Below are 18,103 nucleotides of genomic sequence, written 5' to 3'. Positions count from 1 at the left end.
ACAGCAAGTCATGCTGGATAACCTAACAAGTCAGTGCTAAATCCTAGAGGCCCGAGTTTCAGTTCTGGATCTGCTTTGAATTAGCCTTGTGTGCCCCAGTTTCTTCCTCTGTAAGATGTAGGCGATGCTACCTGGCTTTTTGTTCTGGCAGCTAACATTTATCAGTGCTATCTGTGCACCTGGCGTACTTGAAGGGCTTATGTTAATTCACTTGATTCTTGCCACATCCCTATTTGACAGATGAGAAAACTGAGGCACAGAGGCAATGTGCCCAGGGTCAAGCAGCTAATAGCAGATGGAGCTGAGGTTCCAACCCAAGCAGTCTGGCCCCAGAGCCCGCATTTCTGCCTTTCTAACTGTGAAAAATCAAATATTTAATCGTGAAAGGGCTTTGGGAGTGGGAGGCACTATATAAACTGGAGATTATCACAATTTATCCAAGTCTCTTGGTGTTTGGTCTTCAGTTGGGATCCTTAACCTTTCCTGGTGGGATGTGGAGTCAGGGGGCTCCCTTAGGGTTTCCTGAAGCCTTTTAATCACTGGCTTTTATGAGTTGAATAATGCCCCCTCCCCAAAAAAAAACAGATGTTGAAGTCCTAGCCCCCAATACCTCAGAAAGCGACTTTATTTGGAAATAGGTCATCTTTACAGAGGTCATCAGGTTAAAATGAGGTCATTTAGGTGGGCCCTAACCCAATACAACTGGTGTCACACACGCAGACACAGACAAGCACAGAGGGAAGATCCCATGAGGGAAGTCACAGGAGAACGCTACCTGAACACAGTGGCTCCACACTACATTTGTGAGGTTTGTCTGTGTTTTGCATTCTCCAAGCCAAAGAACGCCTGAGGCTGTCAGAAGCGAGGAGAGAGACATGGAAAAGATCCTTCCGAGGCATCATGGCGCTGCTAACACCTTGAATGCGGAGAGGGGCTGAATACCGCTAGGGGTGCAGATGTGTGTGTGCACATTTTGACAGTGTAAGAATCAGTCTGTGAACCTGAAGACTGTTCCTTCATAAGAAGATCACATGAGAGGCAAAGTGAACATTAAATCATATTCCAGCTCCATTGGAACAGGTAAGGAAGAGGAATCTTGTCTCTGACATTATGTAACTGATTCCATCCCATTTGTTCTGCAGCAGAGAATGTGAGACGTGGGGGAGCTAGGTTTCTTAGAGCCTTCCAGCAGCAGATAACAGTGCAACTGGAGATCAAGTTTTCTGTCACACGGACCCTCAGAGGCTTATTTCTGGGTCGGCGCACAGGAGTTTACTCTCCTGTCACCACTTCTTTCAAAGATTACATTCTGGTTCCTTTTTTTGTTTGTTTGTTTGAGGAAACTTGATTGAAATGTAGCCTACATACAGAAATATGTCCATAAGTGGACAGCTCAGTGCGTCTATATCCATGTAAACAGCATCCAGACAAAGAATTAGTACATCACCAGCACCCCTGAAGCCCTCCTGCCCCTCCCAGTTGCTAAGGCCAACAAAGGAACCACTATCCTGACTTCTAACATCACAGATTGGTTTTGCCTGTTTCTGAGCTTGATATAAATGGGATTTCACAGTACGCTTTTGTGTCTGCCTTCTTTCACTCCACTCTATGTTTGTGAGATTTGTCTGAGTTTTGCATATGGAGTAGTGCATTCTCACAGCGATAGAGTATTCCATGGTGCTGGTCTTTTTGAACAAAATCAGGGGGTACACAGAAAGAGAAGTGCCATGAAATAATTCAAGCTGGTCCTTAAAAAAAAGTTACAGCAAAGAGACTAAGGAAACAACAACAAAAAAGTTGGTTACTCTTTACAAATTGGATGCAATTTATTGGCCATTCATTAAAAGCCACTTTCCCGATCACTTCCCAACCTCCCTCTCCTCTCCTGTGTCCCTGGATTCCCACAGCCTTGCTGTGTCACACTGGGCTGACCCAGTCTGGATGGATGGGATGGGAGCTGGAAGTTAACAAGCTGTGTTCTACCTGGGTGAACCCATCCTGACTTCAGAATTTCTCAGAGCCTAGACTGTCACTTGACCAGCAGGGTTCCTGTACATTCAGCAGCATCAGGGCCACCTTCACCCCCCACAGGGAAGCCATCTCTCACATCTGGAATTTTGGAGTTATTTCCCTGTCTGAATCGGCCTCAGGATAAAGCTCCTGCAGCCCTGGGCCAGCCAGAAGCGGGAATGAAGGGAGTCTGCAGGAGTGGGCTGGTCCTCTGCCCAATCCTTCCCCTTGCAACCATGTCTAAGAGTTACTCCCACTGCTTTCTCAGGCTCTGGTCTTCATTCCCAAGAGCTGTGTGGCTGGATGGGGCTGCCCCTCTTCTCATCTTTCTCTTGGCAGACCACAATTGGCTCCGGTTTCTTCATGCTGACCAACCTTTCTGGGGTCTCCCTTTTGCTGGTAACAGTGACCTAATCCCAAAATGCAATTTAAAGGGAGCCCTAATGCAAATCAGTGGGACTGCCTTCTCGAGCCAGAGTCCTTATATGGTACAGTCCCTGAGCCAGGACAGGGAGAGTGGGGAGTGTAAGGCAGCACAGCTGATTCACCAGCTGTCTCTCTCCCTCCCTAAGCTGAGCCTGCCCACTCCAGTTTCCAGTGACGTCAGCACTGCACCCTAGACAAAAGGTTAAGATGGAGAAATGCAAAACTTCTTGGGAGGCTGCAATGTAGTTTTTACTTCTTTCCAGACTCCCTAGTTCCTGGGAGCCTGTCCTCTCTCCAGTGTAACCAAATGTTAATTTGACTAATGGGTTTTCTTCAGCACTTCTCCTGTGGTGGACATGGGCAGGGGGAGGTGAAGACAGGAGACAGTTCTAGCTCAGAGGCTTGCTCGAGCCCGATCAACAAAGCAGACCCTTTGGAACTGGAAGCAGTCATGGGGCCCCACCCTGACACTGGGTGTTCTCAGCCCTTAGTTCGAGCCTTGGCTATTCTTCGGTCTCTACTCTCAGCTAGTTTTTATTTGTTTGGCTTTCGGTGAAGTCTGAGCAATGGAACTAAGGAATTCTCAAATATAGGAAAGAATATTGAGTCTGGGTTACTAGACTCTATTTAAAACTCATTAATGGATAATCATGTTCTTTTTATTAGCATCCTCACCTGCCATTCCAGTGCCTGTTAAAAGCAAATCCTTGTGCTAGAGACTCTGGCAGTGGTATGCCGGAGCCAGCCCAAACTAGTTGCGAACCTAATTGTTAAGTTTTCAGGAAACTTGCAAGCCGATCATGAAACCCAATGATTGAAGGTTAAGTCACATAGATCAAAATAAAAATAGAATAGGATAGAATAAATCAAAATTTAAATAGCTTTAAAACAAAGGTAATAGCAAGCAAAACTCATTCACTTCCTAATTATTTTACTACATTTCACTATGATCTGGGCTCTTGAGGTAATTCACATCTATGGAATCTGTGTGGTGGAAATATCATATAAAGGTGTGCTTCTACATCTCTCCTAACTCGTTCAGTAATGTCACATCGGGAGCTTGAAATCAGCTGTGATGGGAGAATTCACCTCATGGAAAACAGTACAAATCAGGTGGCTTCCCCCAACCCCTTCCCAGAGCCAGCTGGTAACATTGGCCAACATGCCACTGACTCTGGGGTCACTAAAGAATGATTCACTCCCTGGCACTCAAGATGCTTGTGATGTAGTGAGGGAGACAAGTCCTTCAAGACTTCAGTTGGACAGTGTCTCCTCTAAAATGACAAAAGACGAAGTGAGCAAAAGGACCTGGGCTTTGAAGTCAGAGAGACCTACTGTAGCATCCCAGTTCTGCCATTTACTGGCAAGGTCATCTTAAATAAGTTACCTGATGTTTTTGAATCATTTGCCACCTGGGAATCATAGCATCTCATAAAACACAAGGATTTATGGTAAAGGTATAAGGAGATTGAAAGGGGATTTCTGATTGAGGGAATAGCATGAGGAATAATAGCACAGAGGCATAAAGGTGAAAGCACTTGCCAGGGAATGGCCAGAAGCCTAGTTTGTCTGGATATTAAGATATACCAGAAACACCAAGAGATGCAGAGTGTAGGTGTGGTGTGACCCAGGAAATGGAGGGTTACCAGGGAGGGAAAAGCCAAACCTGGGTGGTATAGACTGGGAGATGGAGCCAGCATGAGGGCAGCCAGCAAGCCAAGCTGTCAAGTTTGGAGGGCACCACAAGTTCAGGCAAATTAAGACAATAATCTCAACCCGGAGGTACCGCCTGGAAGGCAGCGTTATGGACTATGGGAGATCTATTCATCCAAGACTAATCCCCAGCCATAATCAGAAATATAGGAGCCTTGCCCAGCCCCCAAAGAGGGATCAGCAGGAGCAAGGCAGGAGATCTAGGTTGTTTCGGTGGCTCAACATCATCATCAAAAAGGCCAAGCTTTTTCTTTTCACTCTGAAATTCTCATTGCTACTCTCAGTGTTTCAGCTTTTATCCTAGGTGTGGATGCCTCATGCTGGCAAGATAGCAGCCACAGCTCATATCACCTCAAACATAGTAGGTAGGAGCAAGGCAAGCCTCCTCAAACTCTGTCTTTTTGTCAGGGAGCAAAATCTTTTCCCCAAAGCCCAGCAGATACTCCCTTTATAGCTCATCAGCCAGAGTGGGTCACATACTGTAGCAGGCAGAACAGTGGCCTGCAAAGATGCCCACACGCTTGTCCCCTAGAGCCTGTGACTCTGTTCGTTATCTTACCTGGCAACAGGGACTTTGCAGATGTGATTAAGGGCAGAAGCTGGAGATGAGGAGGCTCTCTTGGATTATGTGGGATGCCCAATCTAATCACATAAGCCCAGTGAGGTGACAGAGATGGCAGTGTGAAGAGGATGTGTCACTGGTCCTGAGGTGGAGGAGACTATGTGTAAGAACTGGAAAGAGGGCTCTCGATGCTAATAGAGGAACCCAGCTGGCAGCCAGGGACCTGAGTCACAGACCTTCAGGGAACTAAATTCTGCCAATACCTGAAAGAGCAAGGAAACCAATTTTCCCTGAGAGTCTGCAGAAGGGAACTCAACCCTGCAGACACCTTGATTGTTAGTCCAGGGAGACCTGTGCCCGACCTGTTTTAAGCTAGAGTTGTAGTCGTTTGCTATGGCAACAATAGTACATTAATACACATGCCCTCTCCTGTAGACAATGAAAGTAAAGGAGACAGGGACAACCATGCCCGACTTAGTCCAGTTAGGGATTGTCCCCTGGGATTGGGTGACAGGCCAAGTTCCCTGAGTGTGCTGGCAAGTATCCAAAACATTAGGAAGGAAGGAACATGGCTGTGGGTTTGGAGCCAACAATGCAGGGTACTAGAGCCAGGGAGGGGATCTGGTAAGCTCCGGGTCAGACATGCCAGTTGTTTCCAGCTGTCTTCTGGCTGACTGGACTGGCCATGAAACGGTTTACATATCACCCATGGCTACAACCAGAGGGCCCTATCAGCCCTAAGGGATCACCTCCATTTTACCAGACCCAGTCCTGATCTGGAGGAAAAGATTCAAAGAACAGGCACACAGCCTGCCAGCCTCTCTGACTGAGCTTCTAGAGCTCAGATCTGGAAACTGCTGTTTACCATACTTCATCAAAGCTAAGAGGCCCTCACTTGTAAGGTACACCATTATTTCATGAGCCTCCGTGAAAGAAAAAGTGCTACCAAATAAGCGATACTGTGCCATCGATTTTAAGATCAATGGTAAATGAATAAGATGCTAAAATGAGGAAAAGGGTGCATCTTCAAATCGAATATGGTGCTGCGAATCTTCTGCCAGTGGTAAGGATGAGCTCTTACTATGCTGTCAGCTCAGTCAAACCCGGCAGGAGAGGTGCTCCTGAGTCTCCAGGGAAGACAAGAAGCCAAGGTGGAAAGGTGAGAGTGTGCCCGTGCAGTTCCCAGAAGCCAGGCTGACAAGTGCAGGCTTCGCCCTTGGCCATGAAGGGCAGTGGCCAAGGGGATCCTGGGTGGGGTGCAGGACAGCTCCAATCCTATGGCCCCTGCTCTCTGAAACAGTATTTATGACTCCATCTCGTATCGAAGCATGAAGGATCATCCCCTCTTGCCCAAGAGAGTTGGAGTGGGGCTAGACTAGCTACCTACCACTGGTCAGTGCGTTTGTCATGTTACAGATGGCAACGCATTCAATGGCTACTTTGTCCCTTTATCTGGGGCTGGCCTTGAGTCCAGGAAATTTGGGGATCTTTCTGAGTGGCTTTATAATGAAGGGGAAAAATCAGCGTCACCTTATGGAAGTACCCCCAGGAAATCACCTCATTCCCATAATTTTTCTCATCAGGTAAAGGAGACTTGGAAAATGAGTGTCGCTGGCCCGAAGTGACCCACCTAAGGAGTGGCAGAAGGAAGCTGGGATCCAAGTCTGCTGCTACCCACCCAGGGCATGAGCGCAGAAACACTATCCCCCAGGCACACCCAGGGTCTGCCTCTTGCTAGCCTCACGTCCCATCTCTTTCCTCCTCTGTAAAGCAGGGCTAGTAACAGTACCTGCTGCAGAAGGTTGTTGAGAAGATTAAATTAAGAAGTCCGTGAGAGGTGTAGACAATTGCCTGCCAGCTAGTCATTGCCCCACGAAGAGTGACTGTTACCGTTGTTATTGTTTCGCTCAGTCTTGGGCTGCCTGCATCACCTCGCTCCTGCTATCAAGCTGTAGGTCTGAACTTTGAGACTTAGGGACAGAGGCATCTGTGGAATTTGCTCCCTTTGCTAATCTGGTAAAGTCAACAAATCATTTCTGTCCAATCCTACAGGAGCCTCTGGAGAGGATAGGACGTGGCATGGCACAGTTTCGTGTGAAGGTGCGGTGTTGGATGGACGGGGAGCGGGCAGCCCAGCCGGGGAACGGAGGAGGCTGTGCAAAGGCTGGGAAAGCCAGCTGAGCGTGGAGGGGCACAGGAGCCAGGAGGCGCCGGGGCGGGGGCACTTGGCATGTGGATGGAGCTTCGAAGGCCAGGAAGGGGGATGTGATGTGGGCCTTTACGCTAGAAAGGAAGGGGACTCAGTCTATGAAAAGAACCATTTTCTCTGGCGCTCAGGAAGGGCCTCTCACTGGGGATTTCCTACCCAGGGCTCCAGGCCTTGGCTGCCTTCCCAGGGAAAGGTGGTGTTTGTCGCGGGGAACTTGCACACTGCGAGGCTTTAGTTCAGTGACGAATGGTGCCCACTCCCGTCTCTGGCACTGCCGGTCTCCCTGAGCCTTGTTCAGCTGGGAACAAAATACTCTTTGCTTGAAACACCCACTTCAGATGTCTTAAGGCAAGACAGGAACACGGAGGTCAAGGCAGAAGTGGGGTAGACAAGAGGAGAAGTTGTGAATAATGCTGGACTAAGGGGAGGTGAGCGCCATGAAGGGTGCGCCCTGCAGACTGTATGGAGGGGGCTATTTCAAAGGAATGGGCCCTTGGCACAGGGCTTTACTGTGGCCAGCCCCAGACCACTGGTCATGCTGGCGTGGCTAGCCAAAGGAACTCAGTGTGGTCTAAGGAAAAGCCTCCCTGGAGAGAAGAATTTCAAAATTAAAAAAAAAAAAAAAAGGCCCAACCAACTCCCTTTTCCTCTCTTCTCCAACCTCAATCAAAAAGTACAGTATGCGCTATTGAAAAATCACATCTCAGAAGCAGTGTGCACTTTCTGACAGCATCTGCCAAGATTTCCGATGAGGCCGATAGAAACAAACGTGTTCCATTTTCATGTTGTATAATGAGATGGACTCCTTGCACATCTGTTCAGGCAAGACAATGATGGTGTTATTACTGGAGGCATTGTGCTGCAAATACCATTTTCTCTCTGTCCTACTCCAGCCCGTAGCCCACCTTGCTCGGAGCTTTCCCCGCTCTCCTCTCTTCACTGTCCCGTGTCTCCCTTCCTCTCATGTCTCCTTCCTTGCTCTCACTTTCCTCTTCTCTCATCTCTGTCCTCACTCAGCACCCTGCCCACCTTGCACAAACCTGTGGGACACAGTGAGGAATTCCTATCTTATTAAGAGGAGGGGCTACCTGCCAGGAATCAGGAGAAAGGAAAGACTTTGGGTCACTCATCACAGCCCTGGGACTTCCAACTGTAAAGGGGCCACTCGCACTTGTCAGTAAGAATCATTGAGCCCAGTCAGAGAAACCTCTGGACCTGCCCCACGCCCAATCTTATCAGCAAAGAATCAAGAGGGACAGCAGTGTGACCAGCTAATTCCTGCCAAGGAGACAGCAAGTGGAAAGAGCTTGTTTCTCAAACCATTCATTCATTCATTCATTCATTCATTCTTGGCAACAAATATTCATGTAGTACCAACTGTGTGGCAGGAAATGAACTGGTTTTTAAGGCATATAGATGTAAAGCTATAATTCCTGCCTCTCAGGGCCTAAAAATCTATACCAAGGCTAAATTCTACCCAATCTAAACCTAGCTTTGGTCTCAAACATATCTCCTATGTGGAAGAATTCCCTTGGGGCCCCTTCAATATGGAATTGCCTTGGGTGCCAATATAAAAATAGAATGGTATGGATTCCTATATATTGATCAATTCATCCATCCATCCATCCACTCTTCCACATATCCAACCATTCACCTTTCCAGTCTTCCATTCACCCATCTATCCATCTACCTACCCGTAAATTTACCTATCCATCTATTCATCTGTCTACCTACCTCTACACCCATCTACCCTTCCACTCATCCATCCATCCATCCACCCAACCATCATCTCCCCAAGCATGCGGTAGGAAGTCCATTATTAGCTCAGTGGGTATCAGTGAACACCTAAACAATTATTGTGGTAGGAAGCTGTGCAAAGAGAGATCCCAATTGTTGTATGTAGCATCCGTGCCTGACAAGTCACAAGTGAATGATTACTGAACCCTGGGCTGTGATCTGGGAAGGAGAGAGGAGATGAATTTCAAAGACTGGCGGCAAAGGTTCACAGGGAGGTGCTTAGGTTTAATCAGGATAGTGTCTACCTTTCTAGCAGTCTAGAAAAGTGTAGGAGAGAGTGGCTCAGGGAAGGCAGTGATTCATGTACACCTTTCCATGGAGTTCTTGCTATTGAGCTTTTCCTCGATGTGATGACCTCCTACATCACAATGGTCACTCTAGTAATTATTGCTTTCTCCCTAAACATGAAAAAACCAAGGATAAGAATTTTTGTGCACCATTTAAGTTCCCAATATACTTTCCAATGAACAATACCCGCCCCCCAAGTTGGAGAATTGAGTGGAAATAAAGTTCTGAAATCATTCCCTTACTTCCCAAACTGTTTTTCTGCTTGCGGGAATTCTGACTGAAATCTACTCTTTTCTAATCTCAATCTGAGTTGTGACTCTTTAAAAAAAAAAAAAATGCTCCCCTCTTCCCATACATCAGGTGGCACATTCTTCAGTCGTCTGGAATTAATCTGTCTGTCGCTGAATGAGAGCTGGAAAGAGGAAATAGGGGGCAGTGGTTAGAGCCCTGAATGGTCAGGAGTCCTGGTTTCCATGTCTTGCTCTGCCACTGAGTCACTAGCTGACACTGGACTAGTGACTCGGTTTTTCTAAGTTATGCCTGTCTGCAAAAGAAGAGCGGGTACGGACTACAGAGACCGTGCCGGGGATGCTGGCCAGGAGGGGAGAGGCCCTTGTCCTTGCCCCAACTCACCAAGTCCTTATTAACCTCAGCATCTTTCTGGGCCTTCAAACTTTCATGGTCTCTAAACAGAAGGGAGTGGCAATATGATTTTTAAGGTAGTTTCTAACACCTAGGATCTTAATTCCACTCACTCTCATATTTAGCATATTTTAAAAAAATGTTTATTTATTTCTGAGAGAGAGAGAGAGAGCGCACGAGCTAGTGGGGGAGGGGCAGAGAGAGAGGGAGACACAGAATCCAAAGCAGGCTCCAGGCTCTGAGCTGTCAGCACAGAGCCTGATACGGGTCTCGAACTCACAGACTGTGAGATCATGCCCTGAGCTGAAGTCAGGAGCTTAACCCCGACTGAGCCACCCAGGTGCCCTGTTATATTTAGCATATTTAATACCTGATCATTTTTAAATATCTGCTCCTCGACATGAAAAAATTTTTCAGAAATAATCATGACACATGACACGAAACAAATAATAATAATGGCATTTTGCATTCTGTTTTAAATTTTAAACACACATAAAAGCTGCTAGTGGCCACACAGAGTGACAGAATGGAAGCAACACATTGTTTTTCATCTCTAAAAGCACTGTGCTATAATTGTTTCCAATTTGTGGTTCAAACACAAGCTTCTGAGGTACCATCGGGCTCGAAACAAGCTCAGATGATTCCAGTTGGATATGTACCTGAACCACATGTGTGTATCTGAGACTCCATACTAGGCATGGGCTGTATGTATGAGAGCTACTAGGATTAACCTGCATGTAGAATGCAGTGCTTACTAAAAGATAAGTAATAAAAATGGGTTAAGTTGGAACTTACATATGTATTATTAAGACTCAACAACAATGACAACAGTAGCCTAGAACTTAGACCAAAAGACTTGGTTGAGGGGGAAGTATTTTTTACCACTAACATTGTTTAGAATTGCTATGGTGATAATAAAACAAGCATACCTGATTTTGAGGCACTTTTGTCATTTAGATTTTTTTAATTTTAAAACAATTTTAGATTTACGGGAGAGTTGCAAAGACAGTATAGAGAGTTCTCACAACTCTTTCACCCAGCTTATATAACCATGGTACATTTATCAAAACACAGAAATTAACACTGGTACAATGTTATTTTATTTTAAGTTTATTTTATTTTTTTTTTGAGAGAACAAGAGAGACCAGGGGGTGGGGGGGCAGAGAGAGAAGGGGAGACAATGTAGGGCTTGAACCATAAGATAATGACCTGAGCCAAAATCGGATACTTAACTGCCTGAGCCACCCAGGCACACCAACACTGGTACAATGCTATTAGCAAAGTACAGACTATTTGGATATCAGCAGTTCTTACTAATGTCCTTTTTCTGTTTCAGGGTTCAATCTAGTATATCACATTGCATTTAGAGGTTTATCATTGTTTTAAAATTCTTCATAGATCATGCAACTCCTTAGTGCTTGCCACCAGGGATGACCCCATCGAATGTCACGGATTCCAATAAACTGCTGTGATCTTGGTGGCAAGAAGATCTGATGGCTGAGACGCCCCATTCTTTGGTGAAAGGTGGTATTGAGTCTGACATCACATGCTGGACTACCAGAACACAGACAGTCCACTTTGTGAAGCTGGAGATCCTGCAGCCGAACACTTCCATAGTGACTGTTAAGCGTATGACATTTGCGTATGACATTTGCAAGGTTCGTGTTCCTACTGTAAGAAACCAGAAAGCAAGGGTTGTTTAGGGCAAAAGTGCTGTGTGTCCTATGAGGCAAAGATGTAAAAAATATAAAAACCCTGAAAAAAGATCACTGTGCAGATCTTTCTGGATGACTGCTCCATACCAATTCTCCCCTTTTTCCTTGCAATCAGAATTTTAATTTTATTTAGGTGAGGGGTAGCCAGAATCTTCAAAGGAGTTGAGAAATCTCTTCAAGCCCTCTGAGGATGCTTCCCTGGTGAGGTGAATCCAATTATGTTAGTTCTATTCGCCTTGCCCATGACTTGGTTTAGGAATGGGCATGTGATGTAATTCTAGCCAGTGAGGCAGTAGGAAAAAGTCTGGGGTTTCTGGGAAAGTTTTCTTTACTCTTCAAAATGCCCTCTCCTTCTTGTCTGATTTTTAGGTCTTATTGTATGAAGGATAGAAGGCCTGGAGCTGTTGCAGCTACTCTGTAGCCATGAGGGACAAGTCCAAGTCAAAAGCAAACACAGAGTGGCAAAGTGGAAAAATAGTGAGATCCTAGTTTTCGATGAATCGTTTACCCCTGGGAATGAACGAACTTAAGACTTCTTATTATGTGGGAAAATACATTTTCCATTTTTGGGGGATAATGATTGTATATATACCAGCCAAGGTAACAGCATCTCTCATTCAATCATTCATTCAACCAACACTTGATGAAAATATACCATGTGGGATTCCTATGCTTGGTGCCGTTGATATATGAGAGCAAATGATTAGTTTCCTGCCCTCAACGGTGACACTATCCAAAAGGGGGCAAAACTCACAGAAAAATACACTGACTCCAGAAGAATGTGCTGCTACCTGAGAGGTATGCACAAGGTACAGTATGCATGCCTCCAGCCTAGTACCCCGAAGACAGCTTTGTGAAGGAAGAGATACATGCTCTTTATCTTGAAGGATGGTTACTTCTTTGGCAAAGGGACATGGAACAAAGGTCTTGTGAGGGGAACAAAGACAGAGATTGGGAACCACATGGTCTGTTCTGGAAAGAGGGGCTATTCCAGTTTAGTTAAGAGTTGGTGTGGCAGAATTATCAGCAGCCATAACAGGACAGGTGGAGAGAGGCAGATGGTATCCACCTGATCAGTGCCACGCTTTACAAAGCCTGAAATGCTACAGGAGGGTCCAGCAAAGGGAACTCTGTGCTGACCAGCTGCTCGGAGTCCTGGTTAGCCACCCACTAGTTATGTGGCCCTTGGTCATTTTTGTGTCTCAAAACAGCTATAACGGGTTGGTAATAACTGTCTTGCCTCCCTCACAAGGCTACTGTCAAGTGCAATAGAAACACAAGAGGTTATTATTTCCTCCACCTCCAGATGTAACTATATATTCACCCATGCTTCATCTTTGCTCCAGCAAAGACAACCACTAGAGGAGTTCTCCCTCTTCCTCCTGTGGTTGGGGCTGTTTTCTAAGTCTCCTCCTTTGTTTCATCAATGATCTCTAGTATTAATAGTTTGAGTATTTTCAGTATTTCCTTCTCTCTCTCCTGTTTCTTCTCTTGCTCCAATCTCAAAAAATATATACAATTTAAAGATCCATCCTTCAATTCTCTATATCCGCCAAGACACCATCCATTTCCCTTTTTCTCACCAAATTTCTCAAAAGAATAGACTACTTTCTCACCTCCTTTTCTCATCTTCTATCCACCGGTAAGCCCTCTCCAATGTTAAAAATGGGCTCTCAAAAGCCAGAATGGCTACATCAAGGGACTTCCTTTTATTCTCATCCTGCCTCCCCTAGCCTCTCCTTGTGAAATGCCTAGGCTGTGGCTTCCTCCATCCCTACAGTTTCCTTTTCCTCCTCCTCCTCCCTCAGTGTTTGGGGTTCCCTAGGATTCTGCCGACCTCAGGCTTTTCCTCACTCAGCACACTCTCCTTGGACCGCTTACTTAACCCCATGGTTTCAACAGTCCCATTGCAGATGAACCACAAACACTTTTAATTCTGATTTTCCCTCCCTAACTCCAGTCTAACAGCTTCCATCTGAGCTGTCAAAGTGGCGATTGGGATGTCTCATGACTCCTCAAGCCCAGCTTGTCCAAAGGTGAGGCCATCTTCAGCTCTCTTATGCCCACTCCTTCCTTCTCTGTTGTTCCACATAGAGTTTTTAATGGTCCCCCTATCACTATGTCATCCCAGCCTAGAGTTTTGACTCCTTTAACTCCTGTACATCTTATATTAAAGCAGTCACCAAACCCAGTCAAGAGGTCAGTGGGGGCTGTGGTCATCATCTGAAGGCTTCACTGGGACTAAAGGATCTGCTTCCAAGGTGGCAAGCCAGGCAAACTAGTGCTGGCTGTTGGCAGGAGGCCTCGGTTCCTTGCCATGTGGACCTCTCCATAAAGCTGCTTGCGTATCTTTACAACATGGCAGCCAGCTTCCCCCAGAACTAGTGACCTAAGACAAGACAGAAAGGGGAAAGGCAAAATGTGTTTTATGACCTACTCTTGGGAGCCTTACACCATCACTTATGCCATAGCCATTTGTTAGAAGTGAGCTGCTAAGTCCAGCCCACACTCAAGAGAGGGTATGGATTGAGAGAGACACAGAATCCGAAGTAGGCTCCAGGCTCTGAGGTGTCAGCACAGAGCCTTATGCGATCCTCAAACTCACCGACCACGAGATCACGACCTGAGTTGAAGTGGAACACTTAACACTGAGCCACCCAGGAGCCCCTTGAGGATATATTTGAAAACCACCACACATGGATTATCTTATCTTTCTGTCTCTGGTAACAAGCAGTGTTTGCCACTCAGTACGTGCTCAGTAGATGTTTCTAATGGAATGATGTATTAAAGGGGGAGATACTGGAGGCAGGGTATCCAAGGTAACTAGTGTGGGCCAGGTGAAGAATGGTGGAAGTGGGGGCTGTTGGGAGAGATCCTGAGGTTCTAAGATTCATAGGGTCTATGAGTGACTGGATGGGAGGGGCTGAGAAGGGGTCCATTTGGGGTTGAAGATGGTTTTGAAACTAGGACTTTGGGATGGCTGACACAGGCATCTAGTACTTCCCCTGGGGGGTTGCAAGGTAATAAAATGCTAAAACATGCGTAGAAGAACACTTTGTCAGGGTTCCTGGATGGCTCAGTCAGTTAAGCGTCTGACTCTTGAAATCAGCTCAGGTCTTGATCCCAGGGTCGTGAGTTTGAGTCCTGCATTGCACTCTACGCTCAGCGTGGAGCCTGCCTCAGATTCTCTCTCTCTCTGCTTTCTCCCCCACTCATGCTCTCTCTCTCTAAAATAATTTTTTTTTTTTAAAGAACACTTTGATTACATTTGAAAGGACTCAGGGCTCATCAGTATGAGCACTAAGCCATCCCCTTTACTTCAGGTTTCTCATTTATAAACGTAGAGGTTATAATACCTATACCCAGGACTTTCAGCCTGAACACAATGTCAACAGGTTAACAATATCCCACCTTTTGCAAGAAATTCCCACCACGATATCCTCTACAAATGGTCATAGGGAACCAGGAGGAAAGAATTAGGTTGAACCGTGTGAAATGCTGGTATTTCAGTTTTGACCTAGAAAGAAACCGACTGGATGGAGGTTGACCTAATAGATGTGGCAGCATTTTGAAAATTTGAACACCTTTTCACAGGTGTGATGCTCTGGAGTTCTTAATCTTTTTATTCCTTACATGTTTCAGGTCCAACTTTAAGAAAGGTCAGCCTTGGAGCACATGGGTGGCTCAGTCAGTGAAGGAACTGGCTCTTGATTTCAGCTTAGGCGACAATCTCCAGGTCCTGAGTTCCAGCCCCACAGTGTGCTTGGCAACGACAGCGTGGAGCCTGCTTGGGAATCTCTCTCTCCCTCTCCCCCACTCCCTGCTCGTTCTCTCTTTCACAAAAATAAATAAACAAAAAAAAAAAAAAAGGTCAGCCTTGAAGTTAAATGAGGTTTAGTCCTATATAGCCATTACTTTCCCATTTCCTGAAGTCAGATAAAGAAACTAAAGACCAAAGACTGTGTGCTAAATACTGAGTGAAGAAACTACAGATGTAAAATTTATCTAGGAAGTCAAGACAAGCCTAGTCTCAATCACATTTCATACATTGTGCCATATTTAAGAAACCCTATTTACTTAGTGAAATAACTGTGGACCTCATGAAAAAGAGAATGGAAATTAAATAGTTCTTTGTTCATTTTATATTTTTGCACATCTAGAAAGTGATTAGTTGACTCCTTCATCACTGGTAGGAATAAATCCAATATTTGCCTATATAAATTAACTTATTAAAAATACCTTTTGTCCTTTCCAGGAGTACTTTTTAATATTAAATAAAAATTTTCCATGAAAAGGTGCCTTCTTTCTTTCTTCTTCAGTGTTTATTCTTCAGGTCAATTAATATTGAAGGTAGACTTTGGGTAAGATGTGTAAAACTAATTTATAATAGCACAAACGTCTCTCAGAGAAGTTAGCAAAACTGCACCCATCCATCCACTCCCCTCATTGGAATCCAAGCTTCCCAGGGCCAGGTCTTTTTTTGTTTGCTGCATATTCCCAGCGATCTGAAACGTGCTTAAGCCACTGCGAGCTCTCAATAAATACTTGGTTGATCGTCCATTCATTGATCATCCGTGCAGGCGCTGCGGCCAGCAAAAAGGCCGGCCTGCAGTTCCCTTCCCTCCACCGGACCTGAGCGGCTCTCAGCCCTGCAACCCCGGGAGTATCCGGCTGCCTGGCCCACCCCTCGGCCCGGCCGCGGCCTCCCTGGCCCTTCCCCTCCCGCGGAGGAAGGAGCGGGCGCCGAGAAGTGGGAAACCCGGGCCCACTTCCTGTCCCGGCAAGGCCGGGCGTCAGCGCCCCCCGCGGCCTGCTCTCTGGGCGCGGGAGGCGGCCGGGCCGCAGCAGAGAGCATGCACTGGGGCGCCGCAGCGGCGGGCCGGGACGAGGGCGCGGGGCCAGGGGGACGGGGCCGCGCTGGTCGCCCCGCTCGCCGGGCCGGCCCCACCCCGCCCCGCGCGTCCCGGCGGCGAGAGGGTTAAGCGCGCGGGGGGCGGGGCCGCAGCGAGCCCTGAGCGCCGAGTGCGGGCCGCGGGTGGGGAGGGGGCTGCGGCCGGGGGCGGTTCCGGGCGGAGGGGGCGGGGGCGGGGGCGGGCGGAGGAAGGGGGCGGGCCCCAGAAGTTGTTCGGCGCTAGGCCGGCGGGCGGGAGGGCGAGCGGGCAGCGGGCCGGCGGGCGGACCGGGCCGGGGCTGGAGAAGTTTGCGCGGCGGCTCGAGAGCGCAGGGTGCGGGCCCCGCCGGCCGCTGCGCGCCCGCTGCCATGGCTTTCCGCAGGAGGACGAAAAGTTACCCGCTCTTCAGCCAGGAGTTCGTCATCCACAACCATGCGGACATCGGCTTCTGCCTGGTGCTCTGCGTCCTCATCGGGCTTATGTTCGAGGTGAGCGAGACTGGGGAGGGGGTGCCCCCTCTCGTGCGTCGGCCGGCGTAGCCCTGCAGGTTCCGCGGGTACTCGTCTGAGCTGGGGAACCTGGCTGCCATGTACGCTCTCTGCGCCCCGGCTTTGTGCACTCTACGCCCCTTGGCCTCCGGGTCAGCCCGGACGCCACCCTCAGCAATGCGCCGTGGCAGCCGTGCCCTGCTCTGCCGCCCCCTGGAGCACCCACCCTATCTTGCAGCGCTCTCTGCAGCCCTGGATCCTAAGCCTGGCTTCGAACCAACCGCAGCGCTGCCACCCTGGCCCGACCAGTGGGGTTTCCTTTCTGGTGTCCGGGAGCCAAGCCCGGAGACTCCCAGACCCGCAGTCATTGCACAACTCTCCCCCTCCCGAGCGGTGGCTGCCAGCTTCTCTGGGCTTTTCCAGTGGGAGGGACCCTGACTCTTTTCCACCCTCCCATCTGATTTTCCGGGTCTTTTGCATCCTCACCTCTGAAACGTGCTCAGGGTGTTCACGTGTGGCCCTGGCCCCATCCCAGCAGTGCCCTTCTGCCATCCTCCCCCCCCCCCCCCCGCCTTCTTTTGCCCTTGCCTAAAAGGCCAGGTTCCATATACCCTTTATGACCCTGTGGACTGTTCCTTTAGAGCCATCTGTAGTGGACCCAGAGCTTCTCACCCGTTACAGGGGCAGGGAGAGAGATGGAAATACTCTCTGCTTTAGGGGAAAGGTGCTTCTCTCAGAGCTGTGGGGGTGGGGGACGAGGATGGGGTCCTACCAGGGACAGCAGTGCACTGGTGCAGGCCTCACCAAGCAGAGAGTGTTAGTGTGTTAGTGAGCCTCCTGGGGGTCAGAATCCGAGGGGGTCCAGGGAACGACTGACTGTGCTCCGGAGAGGGAGACAAATGTTATATTCAAAGTGGGAGGAACTGGAGGAAAGTGAGTCTAGGGCTTGCTGTGGTGTATCTTGTCTCAGGAGTGAGATTACGTATGAGTGACACTCCCCTCACTCTCGCTGGGTCCTTCCTGCTGGGTAGCATTGCTTATCTGCGTTCTCAGGGATGGGATAGGAAGCTGTAATCATTTATGAACTGCTTCGGAGATGAAGGGTTCCTAGTGTGGCTGATTTCTCCCTCTGTGTCCCTCTGTCTCCTCTCTAAGGATGGCAAGGGTTCTCCTTGGCCGGTGAAGCTGCCCTCAGGCTGGGGACATTCTTGTGGTGGTGAGTCAGGGTTGGATGTGTGAATGTGTCCTTGGCTGGGCTTCAGGGTCTGTAGGAGATAAACCTGGGATCAGGATTGGGGTCTGTACTCCAGCTTTTGGTAGTGCTTCTCCATTTCAGCTCCTCCCTCCCTCCCTCCCTCCCT

At 48.0% G+C, this 18,103-nt stretch overlaps 1 protein-coding gene across 1 annotated transcript in view; it reads left to right on the top strand.

Moving 5' to 3' along the window:
- The first annotated feature begins 16,465 nt into the window (after positions 1-16,465).
- TRAM2 (translocation associated membrane protein 2) overlaps positions 16,466-18,103 on the top strand; it is an 83,377-nt gene continuing 81,739 nt past the window's right edge. The window contains exon 1 of the mRNA XM_086707064.1: positions 16,466-16,742. Coding sequence (XP_086563190.1) covers positions 16,623-16,742 — 120 coding nt within the window. The 5' untranslated portion in view covers positions 16,466-16,622. The remainder of the gene's footprint in view (positions 16,743-18,103) is intronic.

The sequence above is a fragment of the Puma concolor genome, chromosome B2, assembly GCF_028749965.1.
Source record: "Puma concolor isolate L17-30 chromosome B2, mPumCon1.1.hap2, whole genome shotgun sequence".
Taxonomy (NCBI): Eukaryota; Metazoa; Chordata; class Mammalia; order Carnivora; family Felidae; genus Puma; species Puma concolor.
This window is presented reverse-complemented; position numbering and strand designations above follow the sequence as displayed.